This window comes from Phocoena sinus, chromosome 13, assembly GCF_008692025.1.
Source record: "Phocoena sinus isolate mPhoSin1 chromosome 13, mPhoSin1.pri, whole genome shotgun sequence".
In the NCBI taxonomy this organism is placed as follows: domain Eukaryota; kingdom Metazoa; phylum Chordata; class Mammalia; order Artiodactyla; family Phocoenidae; genus Phocoena; species Phocoena sinus.
In genome coordinates, this window is record NC_045775.1 from 61,098,756 (window position 1) to 61,114,624 (window position 15,869).

The 15,869-nt window shown below is 56.4% G+C and overlaps 1 protein-coding gene across 26 annotated transcripts in view; it reads left to right on the plus strand.

Moving 5' to 3' along the window:
* The window catches only part of DYSF (dysferlin), a 223,366-nt gene that overhangs the window by 115,216 nt on the left and 92,281 nt on the right, over positions 1–15,869 (plus strand). For all 26 annotated transcript variants that reach the window (XM_032652801.1, XM_032652812.1, XM_032652808.1 and 23 more), the window contains 2 exons: positions 12,298–12,391; positions 12,887–12,964. In XM_032652801.1, the coding sequence (XP_032508692.1) occupies positions 12,298–12,391; positions 12,887–12,964 (172 nt within the window). The remainder of the gene's footprint in view (positions 1–12,297; positions 12,392–12,886; positions 12,965–15,869) is intronic.

Genomic DNA, 15,869 nt, shown 5'->3' on the forward strand with positions numbered 1-15,869 from the left:
GACTCTTCTCTTGAATGAGCAGTAGGAGCAAGTGTGGGTTGTTGAGTGGAGGAGGGGTGTTCTGGTCAGAGCTGGGTTTTAGGGCCATTAATCAAGTAGCCGTGGAGGATGGCTGGGGCCGGAGAGCCTCCCATCAGGAGACCATCAGGAGACTTGGTTAGAGATCTGGGAAGATGTGACCATCTGGGGTGGGGGCCAAGGGACCGAAGTGGAGGGAGGTGGAGTAGCAGGGCTTGGGGAGGGAAGGGTCCAGTGGGCATCAGACGCTCTGCTGGGTGGACGGTAGGGCTGCTGCCATCGCCAGGCCACGGGGCGGGGTGGGCCTGGGGCTGCGATGAGTTCACGGTTGGCACTGGCAAGGGTGACACACATGGTGAAGTGCTGTATGAGGAAGATGGACCTGGAGGCTGCCTGCCAGGTGGCCCAGGGCAGGGAGACTGGGGGCGTGGGAGCTGAGCATCAGCTGTGAGGCGAGGGGGCTGAGAGGAGAGAGGGCACAAGGCCGGAGGTGCCCAGAAACCCGTGGATGGAAGTGTGGATGGCTCTGGGGCTGGTGAGGATCTAGGGGAAGAAGACGAGCAAGGCTGGTGGACCCGCTGCCAAGCTTTCACGGCTCAGTGACCGGGAGAATGAAGAGGGCCGTTTCCCAGAACACAGAAACCAGGCCGTTTATTCTTTACGTGGGAGAAAAATGTCATGAGGGAGCATTGAAATCAAACGTCAAGTGGGAAAGTGAACGATTGTGACGCAGTTGGGACTCGCCTGTGAAATGTGGAAGAAACCGAAGTAGTGAAGCCCAGAGTCCTGAGGGAACTTTGCTGACATAGGGAGCCAGAGGAAGACAGTGGTTAGAACGGCTGGATCCACAAACCTGGAGTTGGACAGTCTTTAGGTGTGACCAGCACTTGGACAGGACCACAGGCCCATTGGACAGAAACTGTCTGGACCACCCTACTTGAGCAGATGAGCCCCCATCAGCACGTGTGCTCACACACACACACACACACACACTCTCCCCTTCCATGGTCACCTTTACATGCTTCCTGCCGGGACCGAGGATGGCCTGGGTTCCCATCCCTAAGTCTGCTGTCCTTCATCCAGGGATGTACTGATGCTCCAGCAAGGCACTGGGGCTAGAGTCCACCCTGCATCATTGGGGCAGATGGTTGGGTTTTCTGGGTGCCAGGACCAATCTATTGTTCTGGGTACTGGCCTTTGCCCACTGGTCACTGATGCCTGCCGATTCACTTGGCGGGAGTGTGGTGGGGTGGGTGAGGCTTCTGAATGGCACTGGTTTGGTTTGAATTCTGCTTCCTCTGCTTCAGCTGTGGATAGGTCACTTGTCCCTTTCGTGACTCTGTTACTTATGAATGTCACTACATGTATGGGTCCTCGTAAGGATTAAGGACATAACCCAAGTACAGAGGTGCTTCTCAGTTTTAATGAACATGAGACCCATCTGAGGATCTTGTTAAAACGTATGCTCTTGATCTGCCGTCTGGGCGTGGCCCGAGAGTCTCCATTTCTAACAGCCCGCGCTGCTGGTCCAAGGACCATCTTTGAGTAACAAGGATGTCGGGTGCACAGTGCATCCCGAAGATGAGGGAGGCAGTCACATCGGCCACTACCGGGTGCCTCTCTGAGGGAGGCAGGGTGTCTATTCCTGACTGGAGGTGTGTCACCAGGACCCTAGAGAGCGAGGCAGGGGCAGGTGACGTGTTCTCCCTGCTCCTTGTGGGGAGAAAGTGATCTTTTCTTCCAATGATCTTCCACCTGATAGTGGAGGCCTGGCTCATGGGAACCCCCTGTCTGATTAGGAAGAGGGATATTCACGTGTGAATGCAAATAAACCCAACAGAAGCTGCATCTCCGAAGTGCCGAAGGGCAGACTAAGGGTCATTCCAGAGTGACAGTGCCTAACGAGGGTGGCTTCTCGGAGGAGGACCTGGGGAGGCAGAGCTTGGAGGAGTCCAGGACTGTGGGTGGTGGCCAGGTGGGCTTTCTGGTAATCTGACAGTTCTGGATGTCTGGGTGCAAGGGCCAGGCCCGTGGCGCCCCCTTGCCTCCTACTGCCCGTCCCCTGGCCCACGCGTCCACCAGCAAGCTGGGCCTCACTTGCCAGCTCCCCTCCTGAAGACGTCTCACTGCAAGGCAGGCCCAGTCTGCTCATTAGCACGGGCAGCCTTTCCCTGAAACCTTCTGCCGGGGCCAAGCCTGGCTCTCTCTGCGGAGCGGGAGGCCCTGGCTCTGTCTGCTAATCGTCTGCTGTCTCCATCCCGAGCATTATTTTATTTTCGTATTATTCTTTTTCCAGCTAATATCCTGGCATTCCCAAAGACACCGGGTTTCATAATCTTCCTGGCGTTCCCAGGGAGCTGGGAAGTGGAGCACAAAGCTGCTATTATAGCGTGTTCCATCCAGCCTCCCTCTCTGCCCCACACCCCTCGCTGCCGCCGCCACCGCCACCGCCGGCGTCCACCCAGTCACCCCCTCCTGACGCCACCAGACTCTCTGAGAACGCTGGTGACGGCTGCCGGGGATGAGCTCACGGAATCCATCCTGTGGCCCTTGCCCTGGGCCTGCCCTCCACGCGCGAGGATTTTTCCAGAGCCCTGTCTTTGCGCTTGGCCCGGAGTGTCTGGAAGGGTTTTCTGAGATGCCTGAGCCCGGGCAGGGAGAAGAGGAGATGGAGACTCGGCCGCATGTGCTCCTAGTCTTGGAGATTTTTAGAGCTGGAAGGAACTTTCATGTTCGAAAGCACTCTCCACCTGGCTTTGGTGCTACTTGAAATTGGATGCAGAGTTGTGGGTGTGCATGTGTGATCTGTGTGTGCACGTGTGTCTGACGTGTAAGCATGTGTGTGATGTGTGTATGGATGTATATGACGTGTGCACATGTGTGATATGCGTGTGTGTGCATGCGTGTATCTGTGGTGGGTAAATTCTGATGTAAAGTCCATGGTTTTCTCCAATTCTCAAGAAAATCTAGGATCCAAAGAGGGTAAGAATTACAAAAATCTGTTTTACCTTGTGCCGAAGACCAGGCTGAGAGCTATACGTGCGTTGTCTCATTTCATCCTCACAGGGACCCCAGAAGGCTGGATTCTATGATTATACCCATTTTACAGTTGGGGAGACTGAGGTTCCAGAACTGCACTGTCTAACATGAAAGCCGCTAGCCAGGTGTGGCTATTTAAATTTACATTTAAAGTGATTAAAATAAGAAAATTCCGTTCCCCAGTCACACCGGCCACATTCGAAGAGCTCGACAGCCACGCCTGGCTAGTGGCTACCATATTGGACAGTGCAGAATAGTTCCATCACTACAGAAAGTTCTCTTGGACAGTGCTGCTCTAGAACAACTCTGAGCCTCTAATGTAGCCCCAGAAGAAACTGAGGCCTGAGAAGGAGTTTGCCCAGCGGCACGGCATGAGTCAGTTCTAGAATCAAGGCCGGAAGAGCGGGCTCTTCTGCTCTCTCTCCCCAGATTCATCTCCCTACTTGCTATGAGGGCATAAAGTCCTTCCCGCATAGAGGGCCCTTGAGTGGGGTCCCAGGGAGCACCATGGGCGCTGGCTGGAGCCCTCAGCTGGGTGCATCCCCCTCCTCGTCTTGTAGCCAGGCAGCTTGGCCTCCCTGGAGCAGTTGGGCAGCTAGAGAGGAGTTGGCACCACTGCCCCCAGCCAGGAAGCCTCCAATTGGTTGGCAGGGGCCTGAGTCCTGACCTGAAGTGCCAAGGACCCACAGAGACAGGCATCCCCAGCCCCAGTCAGGGGGCAGGGAAGGGCAGCTGGGAGTCGGAAGTGCTGGGAAGGGGGTCAGGGAGAAGCCGGTGCCAGAGAGGAGGAATTTGGGAATTTGAACTGGCTGAAAAGGAGGTCAGATGTGGATGGGGAGGGGAGGGGCCATCTCTGGACCTGGATGAAATCCTGCTGTGTGTGGGGGCACCTAGGCATGCTTCCTAGAGTGGCTGCTTTGAGCAAGGGTAGCACCTGGGCGGTGAAAGGGCTTTGCCTTATTAAGTAATCAAGACCCCTGGCTGGGTCTGTGGGCCATTGGAAGGCGGCTCTGTGTCTCTTGAATGTCCTAATCAAGCACCTGTTCCACACCTGGCATTGTGCTACGGGGCAGGTTGAGGGCCACCGGAGGATTACACAGAGTCAATCCTCTAACTATGTGGACTCTGGCTCTATCTCACTCAAGATTTGGACGCTGAAGCCTGCGTGCGTCCACTGAAACTTGTGTGTCTGTGTACCTGAGACACAATGCCAGCGCACAGGTAAGCATGGACTGTGTGTTACTGCTGGGTGGATGTGACGGCTGCACCCCCTGTGTGTCATTATACGTGCATGAGGGTGTGTCCACAGTGGCTTAGGGTGACCTTATAATTTATTGTCTGGTCTGGACACTATTAAAAATCATGTTGGAAAATAGGCATAAGCTAGGCAAACGAGGACATACAGTCGTCCTGATGACGGAGGCACTCTGGCATGGCCTAAAACCTGCCTGAGCATCCTCTGCAGACTTCAGAGACCTGGAAAGCCTAGAGGGACACACAGGCACATGCAAACACAGACACTCGTGCCAGCCCACACGTGGCATTGTGGATTCTCCAGGTTTCCTAATTCCACTCCCAGGCTCCCCAGGGGCTGGCCGGTAGCTTTGCAAGGAGTTTCGCAGCTGCTCTCAAGCCCTGGCTCCAGCTGTAAGTTAAATGGGGTTGCACACTCTCCTGCTATTTCACTTAAGGTTGCAATCAGCCCTGATTAGGAAGGGAGGGCTGTGTGTTCCCAAGTTTTCTCTTTTACAGGGTTCTCCTCTGGCCTGGCCTGTGGGCCTGTGTGGGGTTTCCCTGGAAGCGGAGGCCAGAGCAGTCATGGCAGTGACATGGGTGTGGGCTCCCCAGGGCCCTGACTTGGCACTTAGTCCTGTCCTGCCTCAGATCCCTGCTCAGGTGCTGAGTTCTGATGGGGAAGCAGGAGCTGGGAAGAGCCCTGCGGGGGTCCTGGGAGATCCCGGGCTCTACCAGCGAATTTCCCATGCACCCTGAAGGAAAACATGAATCTCTGGGTCCCAGTTTTCTCACTTATCAGATGGAGGTGATAACAACACAGCAAAAATAACCCCCTCCCCTTACAAAGCAGGGGGTGGCAAACAACGGCCCACTGGCCAAGTCTGGCCGTCTGCCTTTGTGTAAACAGGGCTGTATCAGCACAGCCACGCTCATCCATGTGCACATTGTCTATGGCTGCTGTCTGCTGCTACGGCAGCTGAGTTGTTGCAACGGAGCCTATATGGCTGGCAAAGGTGAAAGTATTTACTCTCAGGCCCTTTATGGAGAAAGTTTGTCAGCTGTTCTAGAGCACGTGCTGTGTGTCAGGCAGTGCCCTCTGCCCTGTTCATGTATTATCTCATTTAGGCCTCCCAATAATCCCGAGGTAGATTTTACTAGTGCTCCCATTTTACAGAGAAACAAAGTGAGGCACAGAGAAAACAAGTAATAATGATTTTAGTGGTGTTTCCTTGGTTGAATATTGTGAAAAACCTTACGGATAATGGCTGGGCTGCACAGGTTCATAGCACTCTTCTCTACATTGTCATTTGCTATTTGGGTGTCCCAGCAGAGCTGATGGTGAAGAAGAGATCCTGGCAGGTCACCCGAGGCCTGCCTGTGCAGGTCGACGTTTAACAACTGGCTCTCCGGAAAAAAATCCAGAGGACAAATCCAGCTCTTCTTGTAGCATTTGCTCATATGGTATAGATAGCCCTGCCGTGGCCAATTGCAAGGTCTCAATGTGAGATCACAGAACGTGGGGATAGGAGGAGATGGGCAGTAATACATCATTATATAGTGTTTATATAGTACTTCCACCTCACAGATACTCTAGATGTAAATCACCTTGGGAGCAAGATAACAGTCAAAGGTAGTGGAAGAATTTGGAAGTGATGCGTTTGAATATTTATCACCTTTGTTTTAGAAATAATTTCTGAAGTTACAAATTTATCTGATTTAATTTTTACAAGTGACTGTTTAACAAATGGCTTGCAAATGGCTGGAAATTTAATGACCTCTCATGAGCCCTGAGAGCCAGCTCCAGCACCTGCTGCTCTCAGGGGTCCTCTGATCTTGTTTACATAAAGAAAGAGATTGGGGCTCCCCATAGTGGCGCCTTTCCTGTCAGCTCTGTCACCTGTGCTCTTTGGATCCATCAGACATAGGAATTGAGTCCTTCCTGTAAGGTGAGGAGGGTTGCTGGCCCCTGAAACCCATATGCTTGACTCCGCTGGGGCAGGGTGTGCCCTGGTGGCCCCTGGAGCTACCTCCGAGGCTCCATTTTTTCCTGACCGCCGTGAGTGTGGCTTCTGTGTTTCTGTCCCCCTCTTACTCAGCCCTGCTGCTCAGCCTGTGTCTTTTTGCTGCGTCCTCCTCTGCTCTGGCCCCTTCTGTCTCCTCCGTGCCTCTGCTTTATAGATCCTGAACCAGACCTCTGGGCCCCGTGTGGGAGTGCCAGAGGGAGGAGGCATGTGTGTGACAGCCTGTGTGCAGAAAGAATCTCAGAAATGCCAGAGGTCTGCTGCTCGGTCTTGGATCCACTTTAGGTGGGTCGAGGAGTCCCCTTCACAGACTCCTTGTTTTCCCAGAACCTGCCCACCTCCTCCCTGTGTGGCGGCCAGGGTCCCGGGATGTCAGCCCTCAGCAGAAAAGGTGGGCTTGGTCACTGGCTCAGGGGACCCCTGGGGAGCCCTGGCATCTGGGAAGGAGATTTCCTCACCCTCCTGAGCTCGGGCATCTCCAGGGAGCCATGGCTGCCAGCGGGGCAACAGCGGGTTGGAGGCCCCCTAGTCCCCTTGGGCGAGCAGCGGGGTCCCTCCCACAGCTAGCCACAAGACCAAGTGCGTGGCCACAGACTGCGTGGCTGCCAGCCCCAGCCCGGGAGTCACATCGGCATGAGCTATGGAGGTAGGAATGTGACTGTGGGAAACTCAATGCCCCGAGCCTGGCCTGGGGCTGGGGAAGAGTGTGAGTGCGGAGTGGGGGTGAAGGGTGCGTGGGTGGAAACCAGACCGTTAGCTACCCCTGCAGTCTGGTTCTGCTCAGGGCTCCAAGTGAGAGCAGAAGGAAGCCAGCCCCGCTGCTCCCGGCCTCGCCCTGCGCCAGCCTTGCCCCTCTAGCCAAGCCTTCCCTAAGCTCTGGGGGTGGGGGGGCAGGCCTCCAGCGTGTCGCTGCTGCCCCTGTTCCAGCACCCCTCTTATTTCCCCTCCTCCGGGAAACCTTCCTGAATGGGACCTTCCAAGGGCCCACCATGTTCCATTCCACCCCGCAAATGGCCCCATCCTGGGGTGTAAGTGAGCCCACATCACTCTCTCTTTCTCTGGTGGCATCTGACCCTGAGCCCCAGGGTCAGATGCTGTCTGATGCACACTTTCCTGTCCCTTTCCCTGGGACCTTAGGCCTGAGTGCTGTGCACATGCCTTAGGGCGGGGATGCTGGTGATTCGTTCCATGCGATAAATCTTCACTGAATGCCTACTAAGTGCCAGACACTGGGGTCAGGTGCAGGGGATAAAGGAACGTGCATGCCTTACCTATACACATGGAAAGATGGATGCAGGAGAGATGCTAGGAGAGGCTGGGTAGGGGCTGCTGATAAAGGCAGGGCAGTCAAGGAAGTGTCCAAGCCTCAGTGATGACTGAGTTGAGGGAAGAGCTCAAGTTAGCTTGTCTGGAGGGCATTCCAGGTGGTGAGGACAGCCAGTGCAAAGGTCCTGTGGCAGAGGGATGGTGATGAATTCCAAACTTAAAGCCAGAGGGCAGGGATTAAGGCGGGGGAAGGTATTGTTCAGCATGAAACTGGTGAGATGAAAGAGTGAAACTGGCGCCACTGAATGCTGATTATGTGCAGGGACCTGTCAAGGGCTGTGGGTACGTTTCATTTAATTTCCACCTGTGGTTCTCAGCTGGGGACAATTTCTATCCCCCACCCCACCCCCCAAGGGACATTTGACAATGTCCGGAGATATTTTTGGTGGTCACAGCAGAGGGAGGGGGGCAGCTATGGACATCTAATGGGTAGAGGCCAGGGATACTGCTAAACATCCAGCAATGCACAGGGCAGCTCCCACAGCAGAGTTATGTAGCCCCAAATGTCAATAGTGCCAAGGCTGAAACCCCCTGCATTTTCCTCAGTAGCCCATCGGGGTGAGTGTTACCACGATGGCCACTTTACAGTGAGGAATCTGAGTTTCAGGCTTCCCTGAGGCACCCCCAGCTACCCTCCTCCGACCCACACTGTGAGCTCCAGGCACCTGCCCCCTACCGCCCTTCCTGGTGCCTGACATGGAGCCCGATTCCCCGGGGACTGGCAGCCTGATGTTCTCTATGTCGGAGCTTCAGGGTCTGTAAAATGAATGAGTCGCTCTGATGGTCTACTCTATGCACATGCTGTGCAATGTCAGGGAGTTGCAGGCCGCTCTTCTTCCGTGCAATCGTTAAGTGGCTTGGCCTTTGTGTGCCATGGTTTGCCCGTCTGGAGAACAAAGGCAGTAACAGTCCCTGTAGTAAGGTGGTAAGTTGTCGGCAGGATTCTGCTGTGAGGATAGATGCTAAGGGCAGCATCTCTGCTGCGTCTCCACTGACCCCCTCTTCTGCCCTCTGCCAACATCATCGCTTTCTCAGGGGGTGCTTCCCTCAAGTCAGGCTCGGCCCAGAAAGTTCCTTTAGCCCCAGACAGTTCCCTCCAGAAAATGGGTGATTATGTGACAGGAGAGGCACCTACAGAGACTGGGGCTCAACTTGGATTTTTTTCCTTGATCAGTAAATATTTGCCAAGGGCTTCTGTGTGCCAGGCATCGTAGCAGGTTCTGGGGACACAGCAGTGCCCTTATGGAGCCAGAGAGGCAATGAGCAAAAACGTTAATATAGCAAATGTGTGGGGTAATACGTGCTATGAGGAACAGTAAAGCTGAATAAGAGAGTAGACAGGGCTATTATGTGGGGTTGGGGTGTGTGGGGTGGGATATGTGACGGTGTGGATGTGAACATGATTTTTGACCTTTGGTCAGGGAAGGCCTCTCTGGGGAGGTGACATTTTATGTCTCCACAAGCAGCAATACCTATTTTCCAACTCGAATATGGGAAAGGCCTGGCACAAGGTAGGTGTTCAATAAACACAAGTGGCATGTCAGAGGGACGGGCTGACGGGAGGGAGATGCTTCCCGGAAGCTCCCAAATCATCTTTTCATGAGACTTCATTGTTTGCTTTGAGAGAAATTCCCAAACGTGAGCCATGTATGTCCACGTGTGAAAGCCAAAAATATGCTTCAGAGTGGAAAAAGCGTGACATTGGATTATCTGTGTTAACGCACAGGCTGATCCCCTGACCTGGCGATGAGCTGGTCTTTGTCATCAGCAGCTCTCCCCAGAAAGGTGTGTGCTCGTTCATTCATTCACTCATTCTCTAATTATTAATGGGGCACCCGCTGTGTGTGAGGGGTTCTGCTGGATGCTGGGTGCATGGGGGGAACCTCACAAAGCTCTCTGTGGGAGGGGCAGACAGTGAACAGGTATTTACAATGGAGGGTGATATGTGCAGTAAGGGGGGAAATCTGGGGCTCTGTGGGAGCACACGGGAGGCGTACCTAACTCATCCTCGCAGGGTGACCCTGAAGGTGAGACTGGATGTCTGAGGAAAAAGCCAGGGAAAGAGCAGGGCAGAGAGAACTACGTGCAGGAGGCCTGAGGGCGAGAAAGGGGACCCTGGGGGTTCAGCTGGTTTGAGTGTGGAAGCAGCAGGCGGTGGTGTTTGGGGGTGAGCGTCCTGACTGCTGGAGACTCAACGCAGGGGCTGCCACCGGGCTGGGAGAGGGGCCGGCCTCCGCTCTGCTCCTAAGGTCTGAAGGGGATTCGTGGAGAGCCCAGGTCCCCCCTGGGAAGGTCAGTGGGCCAGAGGATGTAAAGGCACTGGCCTGCTGTGTGGGTGGAATTCTGCCCAGCCTGGGAACCTGGCTGACTGCAGGGCTGAGGCTCCTCTGGCGGGACTGAACTTACTGGGGACTCTAGGTGCGTGTGTCGTCCTGGTTCTCCTAGCTTCTTCCCAGCAACCCCTGTCTGTCTCCTTGGCGGAGACAAGGCCACGCAAGGGTGGCAGATGGGAGTGGGGGCGGACAGAGGCCCTGTGGACCAGGGGGAGCGGCTGTGGGCCCCTCCTCTGGAGACAGGGCAGGTGGAAGAGCCTTGGCAGCCCCTTAGGGCCATTCCAAGGGAGCGCTGGTTCTGCCTCTGAAGGGTGTCATTCTCGGTGCCAGGGCCTGCTGTGGGCCAGGACTGAGCCGGGCCTGAGGTACCTGGCCCCGGCCTTGTGGAAATCCCAGGGAGGGGGACACCTTTTTTTATCACAGGCAGGCGGCCCTGCCTTTGGACAGAGACCCAGAAAGTGCCGCCAAAGCCCCGGGCAGAGGCCATTGGGTGGGACAGCTGCTGACGGGACGCGGCTGGAGCAGGTGCGCGCTGAGTGGGGATGTGCCCTGGAGGCAGCCCGCAAGCGTGGAGGTCCCTGCAGGCACCTGGTGGGAGAGAGAAATCACGGGACCCATGGGAGCTGGAGGCGGCTTCCCTCCCCGCACTCACCTCAGTGCCCTACTTGCTGGCGTGGGGCATATATGTGGCCAGGGTGAGGTGGAGGGGCTATAGAGCCTGCCCTCCCCCCGACCAGAGGTGTGGGATGGAGCAGAGGATGACTGCCTACCTTTAGGTTGCATTTCCTTGTTGACCCAGAGTGACCAGGGCAGGCCTTCCCTGGGTGTCCTAAGATGAGCTGATTTGGGGGAGGACCAGCATTCTTGGCAGGGAACGGTAGGAGCTTGCATTGGGAGCAGGTGCATGTCTGGGCCAGCTTTGGGGAGCGTGGCCTGCCCGATTGGAGTTGGGGGAAGTAAGCCCTGGTGTTGGAGGGGGAAGGTGGAGCAGGTCACTGGGGGTCTGACCAGGACCCTTCAGGTGGCGAGAGCCATGGAGGGCTTCAGGCCGGGAGCCGGGTGCTGAGTGTGGGTAATGCAGCTGGTTCTGGTCCTGGGTTCGGGCGGATCGGAAGCCAGCGGGCGGGCACCCAGGGAAGCTTCTTGGACTGGAGGTCTGGGGCTAGGCCCTGAGGGTGGGCATGGTTTGGAGAGGAGGAGCACCTAGGTGGCCGTACATCTAGGGGGGTGGGGCCACGATGTAGCTGCAGGGCCTGGGGAGAGGTCGAGGCTCCTGGGAAATGGCTGCCGCCAGGTGGCGGGCATGGTGGCCTAGGGAAGTGGCTGCTCTGGGTGGGCCTGGGCGGGGTGAAAATGCCACGGGAGGGGAGGCCGGGGTTTTCTTTCAAGGGGTGCGTGTTTGTGTGTTGGGAAGAGGGACTGGCGAGGGACTGGGGCAGGTGACAGTGTGGGGAGGGGGGAGGGCTTGCAGAGGAAGCGGGCAGTCTCTCTGTTGGGCTTCTGCCGTGGGAGGCTGGTGGAGCTGCTATCACAGAAAACCAGGTCTGGAAGGACGGGCTGCCATGTGACTGGCACATTTTCAATTTTTGTGGGGGCCTTGAGATCCCCGTTGGGGCTCATCCCTGATGAGGGGCTGCGGTGTGGCAGAGGTGGTGGTGGAGGGAAGCAGTGCACCAAGGAGGTGGGCATCTGGTCCAAGGAGGCTGTTTATGGCCCAGTGGTTAGAGCCCAGCGCTAACAAGGACAAGGTTTACACACAGCTTCTGAGGCTGAGTGTAGACCCACCCTGTCTCGACTCCTGTCCCCTGTCCTCAGGCTGAGACCTCCTCTGACCGTCAGCGCAGTGGGAGCTGATGAGAGACAGTGGAGGATGTGCAGCTTCTCCCCAGAGCGGGGGGCCCAGCTAAGTGCCTGTGTGTCCCTGGCACCAGCACCGTGTCCAGACATGTCTTGGGTGGGACAGAGATGCTAGACAGGGCCCTCCAGACTCGGGCTCCCCTAAACTCATCAGCCCGGGCAGATCCCCACTGGATTCCCTCTCAGAGAGCCCCTTCAAGTCCTTCCTTCTAGCAAACTCTAACCTCTTAGGCTGGAACAGCTCAAAATCCCATTCTGGCTTGTCTGGTCTCCACTAGAGAGGGAGAATTTCCCTGTGGACTTAACTCTGGGGTCTGGGGAGGCGCTGCCCTGGAGTGAAATCAGAGCTTTGGGCAGGTGAGGGGCCTTGTCTAAAGGACTCTGGGGACCTGACTCTCCGAACCAGTCTCCCTGCCACCCCCAGGCTCTGGGGTCAGAGTCTGCGGTGACCAGCTCTCCATCTCCAGGGCGGCGTGGTGGACGACAGGAGTGAAGATTCCAAGTCTGTCTCCACCTTGAGCTTTGGCGTGAACAGACCCACGATTTCCTGCATCTTTGACTGTAAGTGACGTTTGGAGGTGTCTCCCGGGGTGACACGGTTGAGTGTGTAGCCTGACGTTCCTGTTTGTGTGGGTCACACGGTCAGGTGTATACGTGGGGGCTGAGGAGGACTGAGTCTGGGTGTTTTGTTAGTGGGTCAGCGTCTCTTGGTTTGCGTGTGTGTGTGAACTCTAAGCCTGAAATCCAGCATTCAAGGCGCTGTGCGTTCTCACTGCCCCCATCATCTGTGACCCCTCCACTCCTTCCCCCTCCTCTGCCACCTCCCCAGCTGTCACCAGGCCCAAGGACACATCACTTGGGAGTCCACCTTTGGGCTGTGGTCTGCTCTCCTGATCTTGAGAGCAGCTGACTCCAGCATGGTGTACACGTGTCGTTTCTACCATCCAGCCCCTCTGTGCGCTGCCCCCTCTAGGGACACCCTCTGTCCTCCCCTGTAGCCCCAGATCTTGGTCACCCCCAGCCCCTCAGCTGGCATCTGCTTCTTCCTCGGTGCAGACGGGAACCGCTACCATCTGCGCTGCTACCTGTACCAGGCCCGGGATCTGCCTGCGATGGACAAGGACTCCTTTTCTGGTAGGTGGGGGGAGGGGAGGGAGGAGAGCCAGGGGCCAGGGACTGAGGGCTGGGAACGGAGTCATCGGGCCTTCAGACCCTTTTCTGGTAGGTGGGGGGAGGGGAGGGGGGAGAGCCAGGGGCCAGGGACTGAGGGCTGGGAACGGAGTCATCGGGCCTTCAGACCCTTTTCTGGTAGGTGGGGGGAGGGGAGGGGGGAGAGCCAGGGGCCAGGGACTGAGGGCTGGGAACGGAGTCATCGGGCCTTCAGACCCCAGGGAACGTGGCCCAGGCTTCTCCTATGGTGGATCGGGGGGGCGCTGTGTTTGTTGGGTTTGTGGAGGTGAGGGCTGCAGTCAGGTCACCGTGTCCTCCTGGTTGTCAGGTGGCCTGCTTGACCCCTCTGCAGGTTTTGGTTTTACTGACCATCCCCTCCTCCTGAAAGCCCCTCTGGCCTTGGCCCCTGGGACACCCCTCTCTCCTGGTCTCCGGCAGCTTCCTGCTGCCCTACCTGCTCCTACTGAGCTACTGCCCTCTAAGCCTGATGCTTCCGAGAGTTCTGTGTGTGTTCTCTTCTCTGGGCACTGGGGTCCCCCAGGCAGCCCAGTAGCCACTCCTGTTGGGGAAGCTTCCAGGTCTTTAGTTCCTTTATGTCCAGCCACATTTTCGATGTCTCCCCTAGAAGCCTCAGAGGCACCTCAGTTCATCTTGTCCAAGCTGAACTCCTTGGGACCCCTCCCCCAGATCCAGGCCCCCCTTTACATCCCACCTTAGTCTTAGTATCACGTCAATGCGCTTCTACTACCCATCAGGTTGGTTAACAGTCAGGTGCCCAGTTCTGTTGATTCTGGCTCCTGAATCTGTCTCGGAGATTGTTCCCTCCTATTCTGCGTCGTGGCTGCCGTCTCACACTGGCCTTGCCCCTTTTATCTGAATGCTCCAGTCATCTCCTGGCCTCCCTGTGACCTTCCACACAACCCCAGACACAGCTGCTCATGTCACTCCCCTGATTTCAGACATAGACACTAACAGGTAAATCCCCAACTCTTTAGCCTGGTAGACAACCCCTTCGGATCTCACCAGTTTCATCTTTCCCTAACTCCCCTCTACCTGCTAGCTCTGGCTGCACCAACTTTCGTCAACGTTTGTCTAGTTCTTCCACATTTCTGGCCTTTGTGTTCAGTGCCTAGAATGCCTTCCCTCCCTATTTTTAATCCAGTGAACTCCTACTCATCCTTCAAGACCCAGCCCAGATGCTCTCTGACTCTTCCCCAGGCTGAGCTGGTTGTTGCTTCCTCAGCACCTGGCCAGGACCTCACCAGCACCTCTCTCAGAGTCCTTACCCACTGCATAGATCACTTGCCCTCTACCTCTGTCATATTCTTCCAGCCATGACTCTGAGCTCCTCCAGGAAGGGACCTTGACTTACCCCTGAGCCTGCAGCAGGTTCTAAAGAACTAGCACTTACCAAGTGCTCACTGTGAGCCTAGACGCTTTGCTGACGTTTTTTCATGTACCCCTTACAACTGTCCTGTGAAGCAGGCATTGAACATCCCCATTTTACAGATGAAGAAACTAAACTGCTTGAGTTAAAATAGCTGACAAGTGATGTACCCCACTCCAGGTGCTTGCTACTTACTTGAGTAGATCTGAGTTCTTCTATGGGAGTGACCTCCTGTTCGCAGGACGGCACTCAGCTCACGGCCAGGCGCCTGTCCTCCTTTCTGGACCCTGCTCCTCCCCGACCTGGGGCCAGCTGTGCTTCCTCGTGTTCCTCTCCTCTCAGTGACCGTTTCTCTAGCCCCACGCAGCCAGGCTCAGGGTGGATGGAGCAACAAGCACATGGGGATTGGCAGGTGGCGGGGTGTGGGGGGTTGTGGGAGTGCGGGGGAGATCTCTGCAGCTGCAACTTCCTGGGAACCTTGGCCAGGATGCTTTCTGACAATCAGCACCTACCCCAAGGAGAAGAGAAGTGACCTGATTCACAATCTTGCTTCCTCTTCCTTCGGGGGAGGGTGTGAGAGGTCGGGGTGCAGGCGGCAGGTTTGTGTGTGTGGGGTGGGTAAGTGGGGTGCAGGTCGAGGGCCCCTTGTCCTCCACTGGCCGGGCTGGGGGTGGACCCTGCAGGGAGGGTGCTCCTCCCGGGGACCCGCACCTCTGGGGACTGCAGGCAGGGTCAGCCTGGTACCGGGGGCCGAAGGAGACGTCACACTTTCCATCCTAGCTCCACCCCCTCCCCCAAATAAACATCCCTTGAGCTTTGAGGGCACTGCCCAGGGCTTCCTCAGAGGCCGCTGGCTTCTGAATGAAAGGCCTGATGGAGCGACTGCTGGAAAGGAAAACAGCAGCCAACACGGGTGAACCTATAAAACCCAGAGTGTTTATTTTCACTCCCAAACCCTAAACCAAAGCAGTTTCTCCCCTGGAACTGACCCTGAGGTGGCTGGAGGCTGTGCGTGGCCACTGGCTGGCATTTCTCAGAGGAAACTCCTGTGTGAATCAGGAATGTCTGGGGTCTGGGGAGGGTCCGGCACAGAGTCTGTCGCTGGTGTCGTCTTCCAGCCTGCTTGCTGGCGTCTGCAGCCCAGAGGGCTCTCCTTGGGAAGCGCTCTGACCTTGCTGCCCTGGGCTCTTCCCCAGTGGGGCCCCCATGACCCTGTGCTGTGCCCTCTGCTAGTCCCTTGTGTGGTGGGCTTTGGGGCTGCCACAAGGCCAGTGCTCTCTCTATTTCTTCTCCTTGGCTGAAGGTGTGGGGGACACAGGAATTGTCCAGGAAACACTTGCTGAATAACACTGAACTCGGTCGGGGAGGGAGGCTTGTGGAGACGCTGCCATCCAGGCTGCCTGAGGATTTTGCCTTGGGTGGGGTTTGAGTGGAGGCCCGGCATCAATTCTCTGGACCACTGGAAGGGCGAGTGTGGCCTGT